The sequence below is a fragment of the Arabidopsis thaliana genome, chromosome 2 (genome assembly GCF_000001735.4).
Source record: "Arabidopsis thaliana chromosome 2, partial sequence".
Taxonomy (NCBI): Eukaryota; Viridiplantae; Streptophyta; class Magnoliopsida; order Brassicales; family Brassicaceae; genus Arabidopsis; species Arabidopsis thaliana.
The window spans coordinates 8,993,852-9,014,324 of NC_003071.7; the positions used below are offsets into that span (position 1 = coordinate 8,993,852).

Sequence of the window (20,473 nt, forward strand, 5' to 3'; positions counted from 1 at the left end):
GTCGATGTTATGTATGTTCTTGGAATTACTTATCTCTGGAATTATTATTATTATTATTAGATAGATATATCATCGCAATTGAAGCAGTATTCGAGGATCAGCAACAGCTCAAGTCTCCAAGGTTCTTTTAATTTTAGTTTATTTGATAAATAAAGGATACAAGAATGTTCAAAAGAATAGCCGGCGATTGGGTCAGTCACCTTTTATTGGGAAAGGACAGAGAGGTGCAAACCAAAGCGCAAAGGAGCAAAACAAAAAGAGATGCAATTTGGAGAAGAAGCATGGGATGATCGATCAATTGGTGGAGTCTCGGCTATAGAACTGGTCGAGGGTTTTTGCCGGTATGCGGTGAAGCAACTCACGGGAGAAGATCCTGAGGAGTGTCCAGGCCAGGTCTAACGACTGGAAGATGTTACGTGTATCATAAGCTCCTTGTACCACAAACTTCCTCTCGAATTTGTCCAAGAACTCCAGATACAGCTGTTGCATGCATGCATCCCCAAGTTTTTATTGTCAGTGTGAGTGACAAAGAAACGCTTAGAGTTTATTCATTATTTAACATGGCATTTAGAAAGACAGAGATAGAGAGACCAGATCCTCGGACGAGAGTGCTTCTTCTCCAACCACGGCTTTCATTGCTTGTACGTCCTTTCCAATTGCATAGTTCACATACAGCTGATTAGAAACATCAGAGTGGTCTCTGCGAGTCATCCCCTCACCAATGGCACTCTGCACAGCACACCTGAGTGATCTCTACCAAATAGAGATACCTTCCTCCAGTCCAAAATCTACAAGACTTTACTTTACCTTCATGAGCCGAGATAGAGAAGGAAGGACATTGATCGGTGGGTTTATCTATGGAATACAAACACAAGGTGTATTTAGCCCACAACTCTCTCGAGGAAAATAATTTTATCTTCCGCGCAACATTTGTACCTATCTATTGTGAAGTTGCCTGTCGATGTAGATTTGTCCTTCTGTGATGTATCCTGTAAGATCTGGTGTGGGATGTGTGATATCTGATCAACGAAGAAGGATGGATATTAGAAATCTCAGACATCAAAAGATTACTACAAAACATATATATATATATATATATATACACCTACAACCAGAGAAACGACTAGGAAGAAGTTACCATCGTTTGGCATAGTTAAAATCGGGATCTGAGTGATGGAACCTTTTCTCCCCTCAATTCGTCCAGCTCTCTCGTATATGGTGGCCAAGTCAGTGTACATGTAACCTGGGTATCCACGCCTACCGGGTACTTCTTCACGGGCAGCAGAAACCTAGTGCAATTATCAACGTTAACCACTAAATTAAGCCTTGAAAAAAACAGAAGAAATGCCTATATCGGTTTTTTCACCTCACGAAGAGCATCAGCATAAGAGCTCATGTCTGTAAGAATAACAAGGACATGCTTGCCACATTCATATGCCAAATACTCAGCCGTTGTGAGAGCAATACGAGGAGTGATGATACGTTCAATAGTGGGGTCGTTTGCCTGAAGTCAAGGAAACATTAGAGCTGCTATATCTTTTCAAGGCATCTACATCTTAATTGAGATACTTGCCAAGTTAAGGAAAAGTGTCACTCTCTCCATCGAACCATTCTCTTCAAAATCACGTTTAAAAAACTGTGCAGTCTCCATGTTTACACCCATGGCTGCAAACACAATGGCAAAGTTATCATCTTCCTGGTCCTGCAAATTCACAAACAAAGGTGATACACGTTAGTGTCAATACTGAAAAGAATAGCGTTACACATGTACAGCTTTTGCGTAGAGTTACAAATGAGTGACGATGTCATATAATCGTCTGCGTAGTCATATTTTATCAGCGGGAAAAGCAATACCTGAAGAAGATTATGTGACTTCTCTAAACGCTTAACCAAACCAGCCTGGCGATAGATCTGAGCAGCGATTTCATTGTGAAGGAGACCGGCGGCAGAAAAGAGGGGAATTTTCTGTCCTCTAGCAATGGAGTTCATGACATCAATGGTTGAAATGCCAGTCTGAATCATCTCTTCAGGATAGGTTCTCTCACTAGGATTGATGGAACTTCCTGGAGAGACCAAAGATCAGAAGCCTCTTTAGTGAGAGGGAAAAGAATGCGTCAAGAGGAGGCTAAAGTGAGTGCTCACCAGAAATATCCAAGTAAGCCTCTGGCAATATAGGTGGACCATTGTCAATAGGCTTCCCTGAACCATTAAAGATACGGCCAAGCATATCCAATGAGACAAGGGTTTTTAAAACCTATATTGGCAAAAGTGAGTGAGTAAACCAAATATATCACGCAACAAGAGAAGAGAGTAGTAACATACCTCCCCTGTAAATTGAACGGTGGTGTACTTGTTGTCAATTCCAGATGTTCCCTCAAAGACCTAGACAAGCACCACAGTACTATAAAGAAAAGGCCGTGTTGCATTATTTTGAATGAGGAAAATAATAGTTGGAAACCTGAACAACAGCCTTCTCGCCATCAACTTCAAGAACTTGACCACGTCGAGTAGTTCCATCCCCAAGATGTATGTTGACTATTTCTTGGTATTTAGGTCCCTGGGAATCCCAATAAATCAATAATAATGCATCAAGAAAACAAGACATAGAACAATTTCTTGGTAAATATACCTTAACTTTCTCAAGGATAACAAGAGGTCCAGCAACACCAGAGACTGTTCTATACTCTGCAGATGAAATATATATCAAAAAGAAGAGGAAGAAGATTTAGCATCCTCCTACATTGCAATGAATGAATGTATTCAACAACCAAATAGTTGTTTACCCATTCCGATCTCCAGGGCACCTTCCTCCATTTCGACATTGTTTTTAGCAGCACCCATTTGAAGATCGGAGAGACTATCTCTTCTTCTTTTTTCTTGAGAGCCGGCTGAGATCTATCGTCGACTATCACTTCTCTGATTCAATTTTATTTTGTTTTGTATAAAATGGACAACAATCAGACTTGTTATGTATATAATAAAAACACCCAAAATTTGTTGTTAGTCTCTTCCTCTTTCAATTTACTTGTCCAAAATTGAAATAAATATTATCCGACAATCCATATTTATAAATAGTGTTGATCCTAGTATTTGGTTCTTTGCTAGTCTTTGTCTCTGGAAGTTTGTTACTTGTCGGGTTATGTCTCCCTTCCCTTGTTTGGGCTTTAGCCTATGTTGATATACTCCTATGTATGAAGACTCATGACATTGGTTAGCTAGGCAGTAAGATGAAGGAAAATTTAGTCCTATTACAACTTGCCTGCAGCCATTAGAGGAAGAAAAGATATCTTGTCTGCTAAAGAGAGCCGAGAAAACTGCAGAAATAACAATGGTAAGAAATGGGATCATGAAGAATATTTGAGAAACAGGGGAAATATTTGACTTACTTGAGAATACTACTGTATAGAAGAAGCTCTTGAAATACAGGAAACTTAACCTTAAAACACATAAACATTTTCATCCTTATAGGTTTCTTGCTTCATAAGAAACAGAGAAAAAATATATGAGTACCTGTAAATCTTCCCAGGTTGTGAAGGGTTTGAGTCCAAGTTGATCAACCAAGGAAAATATGTTTCCATTCGGATACCAAAACCCTTGTTGCACAGATCACATGTATTAGTTGGGTAACGTAAAACTAAAAGGTAATTAAATGGGTTACCTTGGAACCCAACATCAACAGGACCATGACCATCGTCAAGAACTGTGACATCAAATGGAGTTGGAGATGAGAATATCAAAGTGAAAGTAACCTTGGTTACAAAGATGATGAGCGGCACCAAAAGCAGCCCAGCTAGAACCCACGACAACCACCTTCTTCTTCATTTTTTTTTTGGTTTAAAACAACCTTCTTCTTCTTATCTGAGGTGGCTCCTCCATCGCCTTGGGCTATGATACATAGTCTTCTCCGGCGCACGGGACCTTGTACTATTATCAGATTCAGGCTCCCACACCACAACATCTTTACTGCCTCACAATCTTTCTTCTTTTGTTTCCTTGTGTTTAACTTGTGAGTAAGTGATGTGTGGGTGCCATGGCCACAAAGACATCATAAACCAAATTTTGTCTGTATTTTTTTGGTTACAAAGATGATGAGCCGCACCAAGAGCAGCCCAGCTAGAACCCACGACAACAACCTTCTTCTTCTTATTTGAGGTGGCTCCTCCATCCTCCATCCCCTTGGGACCTAGTACTATTATCGGATTCAGGCTCCCACACCACAACATCTTTACTACCTTACAATCTTTCTTCTTCTGTTTTGTTTCCTTGTGTTTAACTTGTGAGTAAGTGATGTGTGGGTAATGCCATAGCCACAAAGACATCATAAACCAAATTTTGTCTGTATTTTTTTTTACCTAAAATATATTAGCATTCATTCTACAATTATGCAGTTGTTTCTAATACAGTATGCTTATTTTTCAGTATTACTCATAGATTAAAATTAACATTTACCTCACAAACAATTATAGAAATAGAAAGACATGGAAAAAAAAAAATAGAAAGACATGGACCACAAAATAAATAATATGTCGAAAACAAAATATCCATTTGACATACTTATCAAATATCAATTTATTATCAAAGATTCAAAAGTAATTGATGTAAGTACAAAAAAATTGCCGAATTCTTTTGCTTCCACGCTTCGAATTGTGTATTGGACCCAAATTTATGTGTGTGACACAAGATAATCGTTAGTATAGGTCTATCTACCGTCCGCCGTTTCAATCTGACGGCTATCGTACAAGCCGTACAATATAGACTCAATCTAACGGTGGAAATAGAAAGATCATAAATCCCTCAAATCTCACAGTTACCTCAAGTTTTTTTTTTTTTTTTTGTTGGTGGAGACGAACAACAACAACACCAACAGAAGACAGAAATGGCAACCGCAGCTCTCTCCGCCGCCCGACCCAACCGCCTTAGCTCAGCCTCCTCCGATGTTCCTCTCCACCCCCTATATCTCCCTACCAAGCTCCAATTTCCTTCCCGTAAGACTCAGCTGTGGCGCTCCGCCGCGATTCTCTTACCCACACGGCGGCGATGCGCTCCGCCTAGAGCTAGTTCTCGCGCCGACGATTCTCCACCCTTCGATATGTCTGTGGAGACGGCGCTTAAGGTTCTCGGAGTCTCCGAAGGAGCTTCCTTCGACGAAATTCTTCGTGCCAAGAAATCGATCCTGGCTTCTCGTAAGGACGACCCCAACGCCATCTCTCAGGTGACTGTTTTCAATTTTCACTCTCCAATCAACAAATTCGCTAATTTTCTATATTTGTTCCATTACTAGTTTTAGCTTCCATGGAAAGAGATAGACTTTCTTGTTCTTAAGCCTCACTGTAATTTTCTCAGGCTGAGGCTGCATATGACATGCTGCTGATGCAGAGCCTAAACCAACGCCGAGCAGGAAAAGTTGTAAGCAACAACATTCGCTACGCTGATGTTAAATCTAGTAACCCTCTGGGAACAAGTACTGTGACTCAGTGGATGAAGAATCCACCTGTCTCTGTTGATATGCCTTCCACGAGCGATCTCGGGATACAAGCTGGAGTCTATGGAGCCATGATGGTTTTGACTTATGTGAATGGGAGTTCCTTTGAATCTTCTGGGATGCCTTATGCTGGTGCTGATGTGCCCGGACTTATATTGGCTAGCAGCTTTGGGGCTTCCCTATACTTTATGACCAAAAAGAAAGTCAAGCTAGGTAAATGATAACTTCCATCTTCTTCCACAAGCGAGCACCTCTGATGTTGTTATGTGTTTTGATACAGGGAAAGCAGCTGCGTTGACGGCAGGAGGATTAGTGGCAGGTGCAGTGGTGGGATCAGCCATTGAGACCTGGCTGCACGTTGATGTGGTTCCGTTTCTGGGTCTCCACTCCCCAGCTGCAGTCGTGAGTGAATTCATAGTATTCTCTCAGTTCTTGGTGTCTCTATGCTTAAGGTAGAACTTTGTACATTGGCTTATGCAAATTTGGCTCAACCTGTCACGCTGGTATATGTACTTCGTTTATATGCATTTTGTACAGAACACTCAAAAGTAAACAACTCCTAGACATCCATTTTCATACTCATTATCTATTCCTTGGAACTCTGAAGTTTCTGTTGCCTAAACCAAATCAAAGAACTAGCATGTGCACGCTCTCACACACAGTTAATCAGTACAGCTACTACATATGTAGACTAGTCACGGATTTTGGAACAAATATGGACGCCGATAAATTGAATTAGAAGCGTAGTTTCTGTTGGCAAGGTGGCACCAGCCCCTCGCACTGACCAAAAGGCCCTCTGACACAGCTCTTGGAAGTAGCGGCAGACCCCTTCAATCTTCTTCAGATCAAAGTAGAACCCTTGGTCCCAACCACTTTGCATTTCCATGCACTCCATTTAACAACCTAGTAGTACATTCTCTTGTTGTGTCCATTTGCACTCTCACTCTAGAAATGGCAATAAGTGTTCATTTACCTGCGTCTTCTCTCTCCCTAGATTTTATTAGCAGACCCATAAATACCACAGAGAAGCAACTGTCCAAGAATTATCATCCTGCCTTGTGGGTTTGAAAGAGAGATAAATGACGGAACTTGGGTTGTTTTCCAACAAATTAAGAAAATAACAAGAGCATTTTTATTGCTAACTCTAATCCTTACATTGAACATCATCAAGTTGTTGAATTTTCCCACCATATATTGCATCATTTACAGCTCATGATATGAAAACGTAGTTGGTCTTTACGGGACGTTGAAAACTACCTAATTATTTGGTAAGTGCATCCGCTTAGGTCAAATTGAGAGGAACTAGTCGAGTAAAAAGGTAACATGTGAAGCAACAAGTCACCTTACAGCAATTTCAGAGTTGATATTAACAACATATGATGATAAAGAAATGAGACTTGCTCAATGCTCCGTAAAACACAAGTTTGAGGTACAAAAAGCAACTTATAAGAGAAGGTCAGTTCAAACCGTACGATCCAACGATGTTGCTTACAGTTTGCGCAAAGGTTCTCGAGGTTATCTTTTTGCCAGGGACATGAAAGGGGTTTGAGACTGCATCAACGTAAGCAGCATGGAACTTCCTGAAGAACTGAAGAAAACACACAAAGAATGAAACTCTTCTTCACATATTTGGTGCTAAGAGGAAGTAACATACACAAGTAGAAGAACCAACTGTAACTTTGGTAAGGAACTCTATAGAACTAGTAAGTGGATAACATTGGTTAAAGTAGAGGATATGAGCAGATGAAAGATACTTACACTTCTCACATCGGTGTCTCTAACATCCAAATCAGTAGTGACCAATATAAATTTAACCTTGGTATTAGTCAAGTAACCATACCTGCAGAGGAAGAATAAGAAGAAGCCATTAAAGGAGTATCCCCAACAACACAAAGTCATCAGAGAGAGTGAGGGAATGTGCTTATTACACTTTGTAGTTCACAGTAGGATAGAGCAAGCCAAGAAAAGCCTCGTTCAGTGTTGTACCAGACTTTTTCGGATTGTTCACTGAAGAAACAGACTAAACCACATTAATAAGATGAAGAAATGCAGAGCAAAAACCAAAAGGAGATTGGATTGGATTGGATAAAAGGACCTCGCTCTTCGATGACATCAAGGGAGCAATGAACAATGTGGTGGAGCTTGAGAGCATCGTCAGCATCCGTGAAGCTTTGTATGTAAAGCGGATTGTTCTGTTATTTCGATCCATAGGGAAGTTCAAGTCAGAAACGGTAAGACCTAATGAAATCAGATCACAATAGAAACTCGGAATGTAAATTCTGCGGCAGACCTGGTGGCCGACGACGGCGACGCAAACGATCATCTTCTCCCTTGCAGATCTCCGAATCTCGAAACTGATAAATTTTTCCGACGATTCACTTCAGATTCCAAAAACCGTCTAGACTCAAGAGTCGTCGTTTTATGGGCTGGGCTTTATTATCAATAACTATTGGCTTTTTAGTCACATGTAATCCTAACTTTAATATGTTTCAAACTGATCCCGAATTCCTTATTTCTTTATAAGGACATACACTAATTTCCTAATTTATCAGATGTCCCCAACATAGACAAGTACTTGGTATCATGTCAAAAATTCATCTCAAGCTACTTTCATTTTTTCACTTAACCGACCTGCAAAATGTTTTTTTGTCTGCAAATCCCCAAATACAGAGACATCTTGTGAAGAAATCATGGAGAATGATAGATAATGTAAAGTCCATTTCAATATTGGTAAATTCTAAATTCAGACCTTATTATAAGGAGAGATGATCAACACTATAGTCTGAAATACCTCTAACACAATATCTCATTCTCTTCCTATTAAGAAGCATTACATTCGAAATTACGAACAAACAAAAACGCATGGAACCAATACAGATGGTGAGAAAACATAGACAAGACCCCAAATGTGAAAATGTGGAGAGAAATAGTCATTGGCCGGTTTTGAGGATCTTCCTCTGCCTGAGGAATCTAGCGATTGGAGGAGTCAACGCCATCGTGATCGGAACTCTGATCGGAAAAAGCGCCTTATTGCACAAAACCGCCAACGCTAGGGCTCCGCCGGCCGATTTCGCAAGCTGTTTCGTCTTGTTATCGCTCGTAACGGAACCTTGCTCTTCCAGCTTTAAATCGAGGCTAGGGTTAGGGTTTTCCTTGCTGGAGAACCATGGGATTTGGTATTTCTCCAAGAGCGATTCGACATCGACGTTGTTCTTGATCGCGATGTAGAATCCACTAATTGAGACGCCGGAGACCGAGAAATGGACTCCAAGCGCGACTTTTCCGTACTTCTTCACAATCTCCTTGAGCCGAGTCGCCATCGAAATCGGTGATTTTCAGAATCTTCCAGAAGCGAAGCCGACGCACATGAGGAAAGAAGGTTTGTTCAGCTTAGGGTTTATCTTCATTTAAACCCCTCTTGGGCCTATTTCGGTCCATTTCAAAGCCCGTTAGTATTCTTATAAACAATAATTGTCTACATTTGCGCCTATTAAAAAATAAAGTTGTCACCTTTTTAGTAGCCGAAGGATTGATTCGTTATGACGTTTATGGTCGTGTAAATGTTAATTTTTCTTAGTAGTTTGGTCTTCATATTTTTCAAAGATGGTTGCCAAAATTGACCAAGTCAGTGTCAGTGGCTGCTACAGTTGGATAGAAGCCTCCATCATCAAATCAATTATACAAATGACACAAATTTAATATTTGTCGTGATTGTCATTTTCAGGTTATTAACTTGCATGACCACACCATGTCGTTTCTAGCATAATAATATAAGAGTAATTGTTGGAGACCTTTGTCTTCTCTTGATCTTCTCAGACGGCAGTTCATAACAAAACTCCTAATTAAGAATTTGGTAGTTGGATCCCAGGTACTTTTTTATATGCACACGATTCTATTATACAATGGACTCTGGCTGATCGAATTGTCCGGTGTACACGCAGGTTTGCATACCGATCCGGGGATGGATTTCTTCCATTCAAGAGAGAAGAGACATGGCAAAAGAGCAGGTCAGTTCTACTTATTGTTATATGATGATGATGACAAATAGAAGACCTATTTAGGTTAGATGGTGGCTAAACTGAACTGGTGTCTACAGGATTGTTTGGTCACAAAAGTGCGAGCAAGAGCAACCCGTCGAGCCCTCCTCATCTTGCTGAGGGTCGGTCTCAGCCGACAACTCATTTCGGCATGAAAAGATCGGAATCAGAGTACGCGTTTCCCATCTCCGATGAACAAACCACTCACTGGAAACCACAACAGCAAGCCTCTGAACGCATCCCAAATTCCCACCAACGGCCTCCAGTCTACAGATATAGCACGGTACTCTCAACTCCTTGTGATGAGATTTACAGTTTCTTTCAATTTCCATGGTTTTCATTCTTTGTTCCAAACTCCAGCCTGAGCGTCCTAGAGAGCCTGATGAGGATGTGACTCCAAGGAGCAACGGTTCTGGGAGCCCTTTTCGATCTGCCAGAACCCGCACGGTACCAAATCACTTTTGTTCTTTTTTTTCAATCTGCTGATTTGGAACCAGTAACAAAGTTTTGTCTGTGAGTGGAGTGCAGCCTGATCGTCGTAAAAGGTCTAGCGAGATAACCAAAGAGCTGTACGAGAGAATGTATGAGGCAGATGCCAATGTGAGTCCATTTCACCCCTTCAGAAGCCGCTCTCCAGCTCCCTACAACACCGTACTAATCCTACTCAATGTTGTTTTACATACTTCTCATTTAGTCTCCGTCATCGACTAAAAAACAAATCTTTTGTAATTGCAGCATGAACGTGGAAGAGACTACAGTAGAGAAAGATATGAAGCTGAAGGCAATGTAACTTCCCGGAACAGACCTTCAAGCCCATTTCATCCATCCCAAAGCCGCTCTCCACCGCCACACGCAAGGGTTAGTGGATTCAATCATTCATTCTCTGATATAACGCCTTTGTTAATCATTCATTCTCTGATATATTGGCTCTACTTAGTTGCAGACTCAGAGATACAACAACGGAAAAGATCATTTCGAGGGGATGTACGAGGCAGATGCCGATATCACACCGCGTAACAGCCCTCCCATGAGTCCTGTTCATCAACACACAAGCTACTCTCCACCACCGCCGTTCTACTCATCCAGTGACGACGAAGACGACAACAATTCCACCTATCTCTTTCCAGAAATTGCCACTGGACGTCGTTCCAGGGGAGTTTCAGGAAGCAGCACGGTTCGTTTTTTTCTCTCGCGGGTCTCTATTTACCAAAGTGTGAAGAAAATGCTTAAATTCAAATTGCTTTGGTTTGTGCAGCCGGTTCACTACAAGTATCAGATCACATCGGTAGAGACTTACGAGCAGGAGAGGCAATTCGAGCCGCCGGAGCTGCCGGACGAGTCACAGAGCTTCACGATGCAGGAGATCGCCAGAATGCGCGGACTTCAAAGCTACGGAAAGGAAGAGATACAATTAGCGATATCCGAGACTTACGTCTCCGTCGCCAATTACAAGGTACGGATGAGCATCGCCGCCACGCTCGAAGCGATCATTGACAAACACGGTGACATCGCCGCCTCGTCGAAGTTACAATCTACCTCAACGAGGTCGTTTTATCTCGAATCCCTAGCCGCAGCAGTAATGGAACTGAAATCAACGGCGTTGAGAGATCTGACGAAGACGCGAGTGGCGGAAATCGCGGCGGTCGTGAAGGACATGGATTCGGTGAAAATCGATGTATCGTGGCTCAAAACAGCGGTGACGGAGCTAGCGGAGGCGGTGGAGTACTACGGGAAGTACGACACGGCGAAGATTGTGAGGGAGGAGTGCGATAGGGAAATGACGGCGGGGAAAAAAGAGATGGAGGAGATGAGGGAGGAGCTGCGGCGGAGAGAGAAGGAAACGAAGGAATGTAGAGAGAGAGTGACGGAGTTGGCGGGACGGCTGGGGCAGCTGGAGATGAAGGATGTGAGAGTGAAGAAGAATCTGGAGCTCTATGAGAGCAAGGTCCTTAAATTCGACGGTCATTCGGTTCTCGTTGACTGAACCCGACCTTTTGGAAATTTAATTAAACCGGTTTAGTGGAGTAAACCGCTTTGGAAAATGCTTATCCAAGCATAATCACTCGGAGAAGTCTTTGTTTGTTGGAAAAGAGGGAGGGAGAAGGTTCATGCTCATTTTTTAAAAGTCCTCCTATCTATTCTAAACGTTGTCCATGTCAACGTGTGATAGTTGAATTGGTAAGCATAAAATCATCCCCAACAATTATAGTCCGCTGTTATCATCGCGTTTTTGCGTTAGTTTACGGAAAAGGTATAGACGTTTGATACTGAGGTTTTGTGGACGGGCCTCTAGTTGGGTTTGTTCGTGGCAACTAGGATGAGATTTCAGCTCCTTAGAGTTGTGGAAATTACGTAAATTTCTAAATTTGGCATCTCGGAATCGGTGTTTCTTCTTTTATTTCCGTTATATACATATGTTTTTCTCCTTTGCTGTTTTGTCATTGTCTGTTTTTCTGTACATTTTGTTATTTTTTTGCTACTAGTACTCTTTGTAACTTCAATCGAAATTTCGAAAATTGTATAAATATTTCATATTTTACCAAATAAAAAAATAAAATAAAAATTAGTATATAATTCAATATTTGTGATTCTGACTCTGGAAAACCATTTTGTGGTCCTCTCTTGACCGCTTTCATTGAAAAACAGTTGGTAAGGTCACTTTTACTACTGCTTTGATTTCGATTACTACCTGGTTTTTGTATTTGGGCTGACAGAAGAAACTGGGCCTTCGAAAGGGCATATGTTGTCTATTCCTTTCTACCGCCTATATAATTAGGGAAACGCGTCAAACGTTCAACAAAAGCTAAATTACGTGAGTGATAGTAGTTTTTTTTTTGTTAAAAAGATATTCAATTTTTTGTTGTTAAAAATTCCCCCAAGAATTTAAGAAATGATAAAATATAAAAATAAATGTTTTTCAATTAAACTTTGTCAACTGAGATTCAAATAGAGCATTTAAATATAACCAAAAAAAAAAAGAAGAAGAAAGGAGGAAGCAAATGATAATGGAGTAATGAGAACACAATGAAGTTAGAGATCTCCTAAAATCTTTGATTCTTTTCTTCTGCTTAGTTAGACTGAAACCTCTTCGATCCATTCTAACTTTGACAAATACATAAAATACTAAAAGAAAAGAAAAAGAAATAGCCAATTGACGAAGTCTCGGCTGAAACTATAAAATGACTCATTTTTTTATTGCGGTCAAAGTCAACCCATGTTAGAACCCAATAAGATATTATTATATATACACCTATAAGCTTCATTGGCTATCTCTCTTATGTACAGACAAGATGAGATAAATCATTCATCTCATTTCTTCAACTGGCTTTGCTTCTTTCTTTCTTCTTCCTCAATTATAATTTTTTCACAGGTATCATCAATCTCTATTCTCTCTTGACCTTTTTTTTTATCTAGCAAAAGCTTTTAATTAGCTGATTATGAGAGTTTTTGCAATTTATCAACATCACAATCCGTTATTGATTAGTAAGAAAACCAGTGGAAGATTGTCAAGTCTCTCTCTTTGGAGAAGAAACATAATTAAGCAAAGAGAAAACATGAATCTTTTATTGTAGTTTCCATATATAGAAACCGTTGACTCTCTTCTTGTGTGATGATATCTACTTGTTTTGCTGGGTCAATGGATCTGACGCTTTTTTTTTTCTTTTTGGAATGGTCAGGTTTGAGATCTTATCATAGAGTTTTGTTTTAAGTTTGTGAGATGGAATTAGTGTCTGGAAAAGTAGTTCCAGGTTGCTCCAACGCAGGCAATCCTTTCCATGAGTGTACTGCTATCTGTTTTGAGAGAGTAAACTCTCCAGATGTCCACAAGAAGGAGAAGAAACTCTTTGGTATGAAACAAATATGCTTCTGATTCTGTTATTGGGTCAAAGTCTTCTGTCATCAAGAAGAGTCTCTGATGTTTTTGTCTTGTGTCAGGGTTTGGTAAGAGAACTCCCAGCAGGGATCAGACTCCTCCAGCTAGTCCGGCTCGTGGAAGCAGATCACCTCTGGCCAGCTATTTCGCCAAGAAGAAGGTTGAGTCGTCAGCAGAGAGTTCACCATCCTCTTATGATCACACCAATGGCAACTTCTTAAGTCGCCTTTCCCCGCTACAGGGACGCAAGATCGAGCCTTCAAGCAATGTCGATTCGCTGCCAGTTTCGCCTTCTCTCGCTCTATACTCAGGGGGAGACTACTTTGCAAGGAGGGTAAGTATTATTTCATAAATCAAAGAATAGCTAAACTTGCTCACTTGACTTCTGAAACTCACTCATTTGTTGGTATTTGTTTAAGCCAGGCTGATCAGCGTGGAGATGAGGATGATGATGTATCACCAAGGCCTTTTGGAACTCAGCCTAAGACCCCTGAACACCCTCTTAGGACGCCTCAGCATAGGCCACGCACACCGCAACACCGCTCTGCACACCAAGAGGACGCTTTTTCACTAGAAACTAGGCCGAGGACTCCTGAACGCCGATCCAATACCTCTGATACTAGGCCAAGGACACCCATACATGAGTCTGCGGCAACAGGAAGAAGGCCTCAAACACCAGAAACTAGACCAAGGACTCCTGATCACCGATATGCCACCTATGATAATAGGCCGAGGACACCCATACATGAGTCTGCTGCAACAGAAAGGAGGCCCCAAACACCAGAAACTAGGCCGAGGACTCCTGAACACCGATCTGCCATCCCTGACACTAGGCCGAGGACACCTATACATGAGTCTGCTGCAACAGGAAGGAGGCCTCAAACACCAGAAACTAGGCCGAGGACTGCACAACGTAGAGGGAGGTCACCTGAGTTCATGGAAAGATCCCCCGGACCAAGGTCCAAGACCCCAGAGCCTCAACCTACTTACTTCGAACCATCCTCAAGGACTCCAAAACAGCGGTCCAAGACGCCTGAACCCAGCCCTAGGATTCCCCAAACTCAGCCCATGTCCCACAGATCCCTTGACAACGCTGCTCTTAAAATGCCTCGGACAGTTGAAACTAGGCCTAGGACGCCAGAACACCAGCCGAGGACTGTGGAAACAAAGCCAAGAATACATGAAAGTAGGCCCAAAACTGCAGTCTATGGAGGAAGGTCACCTGATCACAGGGAAAAAATCTCACAAGAAATGGGTCAAAGATCATCTCATGCCTACAATTATCTTGGGAGCAAAGCTGAGTCAGTGTACATTGAGAAGAACGAGGAATCAGTTCTACTCTTTCCAGAACTGATTTTGTCACCTCAAGAAAGGCCACCCTCTAGACTTATTACGGTACTGCTCTCTACTCTCTACTTTCACATCTTCATATATATATATATATATATATATATTTCTACACATGCTAATGACAGTTTTTGCCTCTTACCTCAGCTTAATCACCGAGGATATGAAACACCTAACAAACAGAAAGAACATTGTGATGAAATGGATGATTCTGCAAGCACAGACGACGATAAATTTTCATTTGTGGATGATCACGACGAACACACTGTTTCAATTTACGCTGAAACCACATCGAAATCTGGAAGCAGCGAACAAGAGGAACAGCATAAAGCAAACAACGAGCCACCGGAGCTGCCAGATGAATCACAGAGCTTCAGTCTCGCTGAGATCTCTCGTATGAAAGGAATAATTACCAATAATGAAATAAGGGACGTGATGCAGTCTATTCTATCTGAGTCTTACGTTTCTGTGGGACAGTACAAGGTCAGAGCTAGCGTCTCGACCACTCTACAACACATACTCCAGAAGCACGGTGACATTGCGTCTGGTTCCAAACTACAATCGCTTGCTACACGATCCTACTACCTCGACATGCTTGCCTCGGTGGTATTCGAACTCCAAACAACTCCCCTGAAGTATCTCAAGGAGAGCCGCGTGGTGGAAATGGTAGCGATTGTTAAAGACATTGAGTCCGTGAAAATCAAAGCAGGTTGGCTCAAGCCTGTCCTGGAGGAGATCGTAGAGGCGGTAAAACACTACGATGAACACAAGATGAGCGTAGTGGAGAAAGAGGTGTGGGAGAGAGATGTGTTACTTGCGAAACAAGAAACTGAGAAACAGGTGAAAGAACTGGGAGAGAAGGAGAAGAAGATAAAGGAGTGGAGAGCTAAAATGACGGAGATGGCTGCGAAGTTAGGGGATCTTGATATGAAAAGAGCTCGTCTCCACAAAAGCTTCACATTTCTGAGCTCCAAGGTCGACAAGTTTCAAGGGAAACCCCTTCTTCAAGGCATCTTGTAACCAACCAATTAGTCTGAATATTCTTTTGTTCATCTTGTTACCCGCAAAATAAGCGTTTGTGAACGGTTTGCTTTGGAAAAGTTTTATGTATTATCAAATTTTCGTTTCTAAAAAAACTCAAGTCTTAATATCAAATAAAATCCCAACTTTATAGGATTAGAGTTAGGTAGGATTCTTATAAAATCGTCCAGCTTATAAATTTTATAAACCCACAAACATAGCAAGAGCAAACAAAGTATTAAGAAGAAGAAGAAGATGAATAAGGTTGAAGAAGAAGAAAAAAAGAGGAGACTAGAAGCAAATGGATTGTTTTGGACAGAACGTTTGTTTCTGTTTCTACTTGTCATCTTCCCAACATACCTCTTAGATCTTATCATCCCTATCATTCTCGCCACTACTCTTTTCGCATTACCATTCTTCTTCTTTTGCACTAGTCTCTCTTCAGTTGGACCATCAGTAAGTATATCTCTTCTCAGATGTTGTATGTATTAAAACAAGAACCTAACTACTTAAACATGTTAATCTGTCTGATTAGGGTATTGGAAAAATCTGGCTGTTTATATTGGACCGCTCTACGTTTTACTTAGCCTATGAGTATTATAAACTATTGGATCGAGGCTTTGAGCTTACCTTCCTCTGGCGTCTCACCGTTTTCCTCTCCGTTGTGATCCACTCGATTTACATGTTCGAGCATTTCCTTAGATCTCATCAAGTCGTACCACCTCCTCCTCCACCTCAATCTAAGAGTGATGAGACTCCCGGTAATTATATAAATCGGTCTAGCTATTGTTTTTCTATCATTTCTTGTTTTATGCTAATGTATGCGGTCTCTGAAGGTGAAGTGCGCGAGCAAGTGGAGAAGATGAAGGAGTTAGTGGAAGATGGGAAGAAGAGGGTGACAGTTATGCAGAACATAATCCACTCAGTTCTTGAAACTCAAAGAAAAGAGTGGGGAGAATTTCTTGATGAGTTGAGCAAAGATGGGAAGAAGACAATGACGGAATTAGATGGTATGATCTGCTCACAACTTGGAACTCTGAGGGACAACATGCGCCACAATGTTGACGAGATATGGCAAGAGCTCCGAGATGAGTTGAGATCTAAAGTCGACGAGGATATCAAAGCTTCGAGACAAGATCTAAACAAAGATGTTAAATCTGTGGCCGATCAACTCCGCGAGACCTACCTTGCCGTCCAAGAAACCATCAAAGAAGCCAAGACCCACGAAACCTACCTTATCAACCAAAACAATAGACGGGTGATAAGAGGCGAGGACGTTGAGGGATTTACCGAGCTGAGGGAGCAAGTGCAACAACTGGCGTTTGAGGCGGAGATTACCGCAGAGGAGCTCTCAAGTGCGACGGTGGAGTTGGTGGAGGCAGGGATCGAGCAATGGGAGGAGGACAACTTCGACTATATTACTACCCTCCGTCACATGTATCTCGATCATATCTAGTTTATTTATTAGACTCTATTGTGTCTACCTTTCTTGCAGTTTTTATTTTGTTGATTTGAAAACTATATTCTCCTTGGATAACCCTGGTTTTGTTAATTGTTGCTTGTTTTTGTTTTGATCATTGTTTATCTCGTCTCCAATTAAGTTAACTTACCTATAACCATGTGTTATTTGATATAGGAATGGGAGAGTTTTTTGGTATGGTGCAATTTGGTTATGCCTGCAAGGAATGCAGTTCCAACAACACTACTGTTCAGATGATTAGAGAATAAACATGTTGCAGTTAACAATGCTACTATTGAGTTATAGGTTCTCAACTGTGAGGAAATATATATATGGTACTGCTTGATGCATTAAATAAATGTGTCCATCTATATATTTTGGTTGAAATGGAAGGTTTTTTGCATGACGGATATTTGTTTTGCCGGTTTCAAGACTAATCTTGAGAACCACAAAATCTATCTCAATATTGAATAAACCGGCAAAAGCCACAAAAAAACCGGTTTCTATGGTTTCATATAACATCACATTTGGCCCAAATCTTAAGGCCTGAGTACCTGTTTGACAATGTCTGTCTATTGAGGAGTCATTCTTCGTCAGAGCTGCAGAAATCTAGGAGCATCATTTTTCCGGTGGAAATCTCGGGAGTTTCCTTCCTGTGCTCTGTTTTCTTTCTCTTTGGCTCACCATTTACTTGTGTTTCTTTCGTTGATGCTTTCCTGAAGAGGAGATTCCAGAACATCTCCTTTGAGATAACTTTTATACATCAGTACAACTAAAAAAAGTAACAACTCAGGAAGATGGTACCTCTTCTCTGTCGACTTATTCACAGCTTCAGATTTCTTGTTTACGTTCTTTGATGCCTTTTGTCCTGTAATTTCAAGATCAGTCACACATTTCACCTTATAAGCTTTATTTGTATTGTGTCAAATGAGAAAGAAGAAGCATACTGGCCATCTCGTTCAAGAAACGTATTCCTTGTGAGTGTACATTAGGGGTCACTTTATCCGCGCCACTGCATAATCACAATTGGCTTTAGAATCTGAGAAGCGGGTTCTGTTCGTTATGTTAAAAGTAAAAAACTTGTTGAGAGTTTCCAACCTTAGAGCCTTTCGGAGACCTTCCACTGATAGCACTCGAACAGGCTGAGTGGTCTTTTTGTTTCCGCTTCTATCTGCTGGTGGCTCAACTGTGTAAATCCCTTGCGATTTTAGATCTCTGAACGCTGTTCTCAAGTTCCTGAAATAGAAAAACATCCCAAGAATCATGAAAATTTCCAACTCGTGGTATGACCAACCTATGAACACGACTAGGTAGGATTAGCATACCCTCCTTTGAGTTCAGTTCTCATTGTAGCAAATTTGTCTGATGCATTCTGTGAAAAATTCATAGTTAGTGAAAAACATGGTTCATTGCATTGACGCCAGAAAACAAGACCAAAGTATTACCAAAATGTACCAGTTTATGAATCTTGCAGAATGCTCCTTGGCGCCTGAAACCAAATTCAAAGTTGTAACTCAACATTCAGGAAACAATACAAAGAGAGATGCATCGCTAAGGTAAACTTACTTGTTTACAACAGATGTACAAGTTGTTCCATCTTTCCGCTTTGCTGTGCAGACTCCATAATCAGCTGAAACCCCCAGTTTAACCATTTGTTTAGCAGAGTTGACACTCAATGAGAACTCACGTCCCTGCCACAAACATAAATTTTTTAAAAAGAAGATTTAGTTAAGCCATCCGGCTACTGGAAAAGCTGATGCTATATACTTACCCCATTGTCCTTGCGAAGTGAGCAATTAAACAGACCGAAAACCGTTCCTGCCTTTTCTGTCTCATTCTTTTTGTAAGCATCACCAAACAAGAACAAGGAGACATTGTTTTCATTTAAGCTACCGATCTTCCATATACCATAAGCCTGCCCAATGGAGCTTGTTTTGGGTTGTCCTTTCTCTGTTATCACTCCCATTGTCGCCCAGCAGCCAGAGAGTTTGTCACCCATTAGCAAGTTCCTACACAGAAACTTGTTTTAAATCTCTTCTGCTTCCCAAGAGTAGTAAGTAATGTTTATCTATCTAAGAAGTGAACAACTTACTTTATTGTTGGCAATCGAACGAAACGGATATCTGAAAACAGATCACTTATCTCTGCAGGGCTAAGTAATTGATTCCTACAAATACATCAAAAGATTGGCTATTTCAGCTATAGATTGGAACTGAAAAAACAATCTACGACTATAGTAGCTGTGACTCACATTGCTAGAGTGAAAAGGGTTTAGCTTTACCTAATGCGCAAGCCAGAAAACTTCTCAATGTCATTGGTATTGGAGTTGTTGGAGCCTTTGGGTTTAGTGTTTTTGGCGATTGGTTTAGGATTATAGTCAATGCAATCTTGAACAACACTTCTGAAGTCAGACAAGTCAGAGTGACCCCTACGCTTGGGGGATTCATCATCCGTGAGATATCCTGCACAAACGTTACCTCGCATTAAGGACAAGAACAATCCAACTGAGAGAAAAGCATCAAACTTTACAGATTCTTGAGCGAATTAGATGGAAACAAGACGCCCCCAGATCAATATTCGAATCATAAGATCTATTACGCAAGTGATTGATCGAATCAGAGATGCAAATCGGAATCGCACACTGGATTTAAGAAAGCAAAAAACAAAACCCTACAAAAGTGAGAGAGAAACTCACCGGGTGCAGCAGAAGGAGAACCAGGAGGAGTTTCGAGAACCCTATCGTCAAGAGACAGAAGCAATTCAAGATCCTCTTGGTCGTTTTCCATTTTTCAATTTCACGATCCAATAGCGATGCACAAGAACACAAAACAACATCTCGTGGGCGGGAGACTGAATTTCGTTGCCCGCCGAAACGCATAAGCGACGCCGTTTCGTTGTTAATAAATAATGTTTCATACCACCCGGTTTTACCGGTTCGTGAGAAAGATCAGGATGGTGAAATAAACCGGAAATTTGAGTGACGATAGTGTCGGCATGGCATTTTTTTTTGTCTCTTAACGAGAGAGAGTAAATAAAATAGTCAGATGTCTTACGTGGTCCATCAACAACCACAGGGCCCTAATTGCCACCAACATCCACTTAAAGTGTGCCACCTGTCTTAATCATGGGCTTCTTATCAACATGCGATGGCCCAATATAAGATACTTACCCTTCTCTTTCAATAATTATCCAAATGTGCCCAAATATAGTTTTTAGAACAAATGAACAATTATATATGTTTTCGTAAACAAAAT

General features: G+C 41.1%; 8 protein-coding genes and 1 pseudogene across 27 annotated transcripts; 4 read left to right on the top strand and 5 right to left on the bottom strand.

Annotated features, from left to right (window-relative positions):
- Positions 1–294: 294 nt before the first annotated feature.
- AT2G20910 lies at positions 295–2,841 on the bottom strand (annotated as a pseudogene). Its single transcript has 13 exons — positions 2,784–2,841; positions 2,630–2,685; positions 2,459–2,557; positions 2,323–2,382; positions 2,143–2,254; positions 1,855–2,063; positions 1,595–1,702; positions 1,367–1,504; positions 1,110–1,289; positions 937–1,019; positions 808–855; positions 592–729; positions 295–480 (listed from the first exon to the last, which is right to left on the bottom strand).
- A 1,757-nt stretch (positions 2,842–4,598) lies between these two features.
- Positions 4,599–6,222, top strand: AT2G20920 (chaperone (DUF3353)). Its single transcript, NM_127661.4, has 3 exons — positions 4,599–5,212; positions 5,344–5,695; positions 5,763–6,222. The coding sequence occupies exons 1-3, from the start codon at positions 4,877–4,879 to the stop codon at positions 5,936–5,938; spliced, it is 864 nt and encodes a 287-aa protein (NP_179688.1). The 5' UTR covers positions 4,599–4,876; the 3' UTR covers positions 5,939–6,222.
- Positions 6,174–6,377, bottom strand: AT2G20921 (uncharacterized protein; the record flags this gene model as incomplete). Its single annotated transcript, NM_001124882.1, has 1 exon — positions 6,174–6,377. One exon carries the CDS (start codon positions 6,375–6,377, stop codon positions 6,174–6,176), a length of 204 nt encoding a protein of 67 aa, NP_001118354.1.
- Positions 6,378–6,598: 221 nt separating this feature from the next.
- Positions 6,599–7,986, bottom strand: AT2G20930 (SNARE-like superfamily protein). The gene is made up of 5 exons (NM_127662.4): positions 7,773–7,986; positions 7,578–7,674; positions 7,411–7,489; positions 7,241–7,322; positions 6,599–7,070 (listed from the first exon to the last, which is right to left on the bottom strand). Exons 1-5 carry the CDS (start codon positions 7,803–7,805, stop codon positions 6,939–6,941), a joined length of 423 nt encoding a protein of 140 aa, NP_565493.1. The 5' UTR covers positions 7,806–7,986; the 3' UTR covers positions 6,599–6,938.
- A 163-nt stretch (positions 7,987–8,149) lies between these two features.
- On the bottom strand, positions 8,150–9,057 carry AT2G20940 (transmembrane protein, putative (DUF1279)). 2 transcript variants are annotated; one of them, NM_001335716.1, is made up of 2 exons: positions 8,993–9,054; positions 8,175–8,906 (listed from the first exon to the last, which is right to left on the bottom strand). In NM_001335716.1, exon 2 carries the CDS (start codon positions 8,800–8,802, stop codon positions 8,413–8,415), a length of 390 nt encoding a protein of 129 aa, NP_001324017.1. In that variant the 5' UTR covers positions 8,803–8,906; positions 8,993–9,054; the 3' UTR covers positions 8,175–8,412. The 2 variants fall into 2 exon arrangements, with proteins under 2 accessions (NP_565494.1, NP_001324017.1); NM_127664.3 differs by having other exon boundaries at positions 8,150–9,057.
- AT2G20950 (phospholipase-like protein (PEARLI 4) family protein) lies at positions 8,992–12,093 on the top strand. Of its 14 annotated transcripts, none has more exons than NM_179677.4 (8): positions 8,992–9,350; positions 9,424–9,489; positions 9,579–9,802; positions 9,880–9,966; positions 10,048–10,170; positions 10,255–10,377; positions 10,463–10,693; positions 10,775–12,087. In NM_179677.4, the coding sequence occupies exons 2-8, from the start codon at positions 9,444–9,446 to the stop codon at positions 11,501–11,503; spliced, it is 1,563 nt and encodes a 520-aa protein (NP_850008.2). In that variant the 5' UTR covers positions 8,992–9,350; positions 9,424–9,443; the 3' UTR covers positions 11,504–12,087. The 14 variants fall into 14 exon arrangements, with proteins under 14 accessions (NP_850008.2, NP_001325011.1, NP_001325012.1 ...); NM_001335722.1 differs by having other exon boundaries at positions 9,190–9,350; positions 10,457–10,693; NM_201770.2 differs by having other exon boundaries at positions 9,284–9,350; positions 10,048–10,119.
- Positions 12,094–12,758: 665 nt separating this feature from the next.
- pEARLI4 (phospholipase-like protein (PEARLI 4) family protein) lies at positions 12,759–15,943 on the top strand. Of its 4 annotated transcripts, none has more exons than NM_001335728.1 (6): positions 12,759–12,889; positions 13,197–13,367; positions 13,456–13,727; positions 13,817–14,184; positions 14,290–14,788; positions 14,888–15,943. In NM_001335728.1, exons 2-6 carry the CDS (start codon positions 13,238–13,240, stop codon positions 15,758–15,760), a joined length of 2,142 nt encoding a protein of 713 aa, NP_001323931.1. In that variant the 5' UTR covers positions 12,759–12,889; positions 13,197–13,237; the 3' UTR covers positions 15,761–15,943. The 4 variants fall into 4 exon arrangements, with proteins under 4 accessions (NP_001323931.1, NP_001323932.1, NP_179692.1 ...); NM_001335729.1 differs by having other exon boundaries at positions 13,817–13,974; positions 14,185–14,788; positions 14,888–15,939; NM_127665.3 differs by having other exon boundaries at positions 12,791–12,889; positions 13,817–14,788; positions 14,888–15,926.
- A 72-nt stretch (positions 15,944–16,015) lies between these two features.
- On the top strand, positions 16,016–17,216 carry AT2G20970 (lipid-binding protein; the record flags this gene model as incomplete). Of its 2 annotated transcripts, none has more annotated exons than NM_001161054.1 (3): positions 16,016–16,216; positions 16,296–16,521; positions 16,597–17,216. In NM_001161054.1, the coding sequence occupies 3 exons, from the start codon at positions 16,016–16,018 to the stop codon at positions 17,214–17,216; spliced, it is 1,047 nt and encodes a 348-aa protein (NP_001154526.1). The 2 variants fall into 2 exon arrangements, with proteins under 2 accessions (NP_001154526.1, NP_179693.2); NM_127666.2 differs by having other exon boundaries at positions 16,603–17,216.
- A 276-nt stretch (positions 17,217–17,492) lies between these two features.
- MCM10 (minichromosome maintenance 10) lies at positions 17,493–20,112 on the bottom strand. The gene is made up of 11 exons (NM_127667.4): positions 19,915–20,112; positions 19,501–19,681; positions 19,312–19,386; positions 18,991–19,228; positions 18,786–18,910; positions 18,675–18,708; positions 18,545–18,591; positions 18,318–18,455; positions 18,167–18,231; positions 18,024–18,087; positions 17,493–17,935 (listed from the first exon to the last, which is right to left on the bottom strand). The coding sequence occupies exons 1-11, from the start codon at positions 20,003–20,005 to the stop codon at positions 17,803–17,805; spliced, it is 1,191 nt and encodes a 396-aa protein (NP_179694.2). The 5' UTR covers positions 20,006–20,112; the 3' UTR covers positions 17,493–17,802.
- Positions 20,113–20,473: the final 361 nt, after the last annotated feature.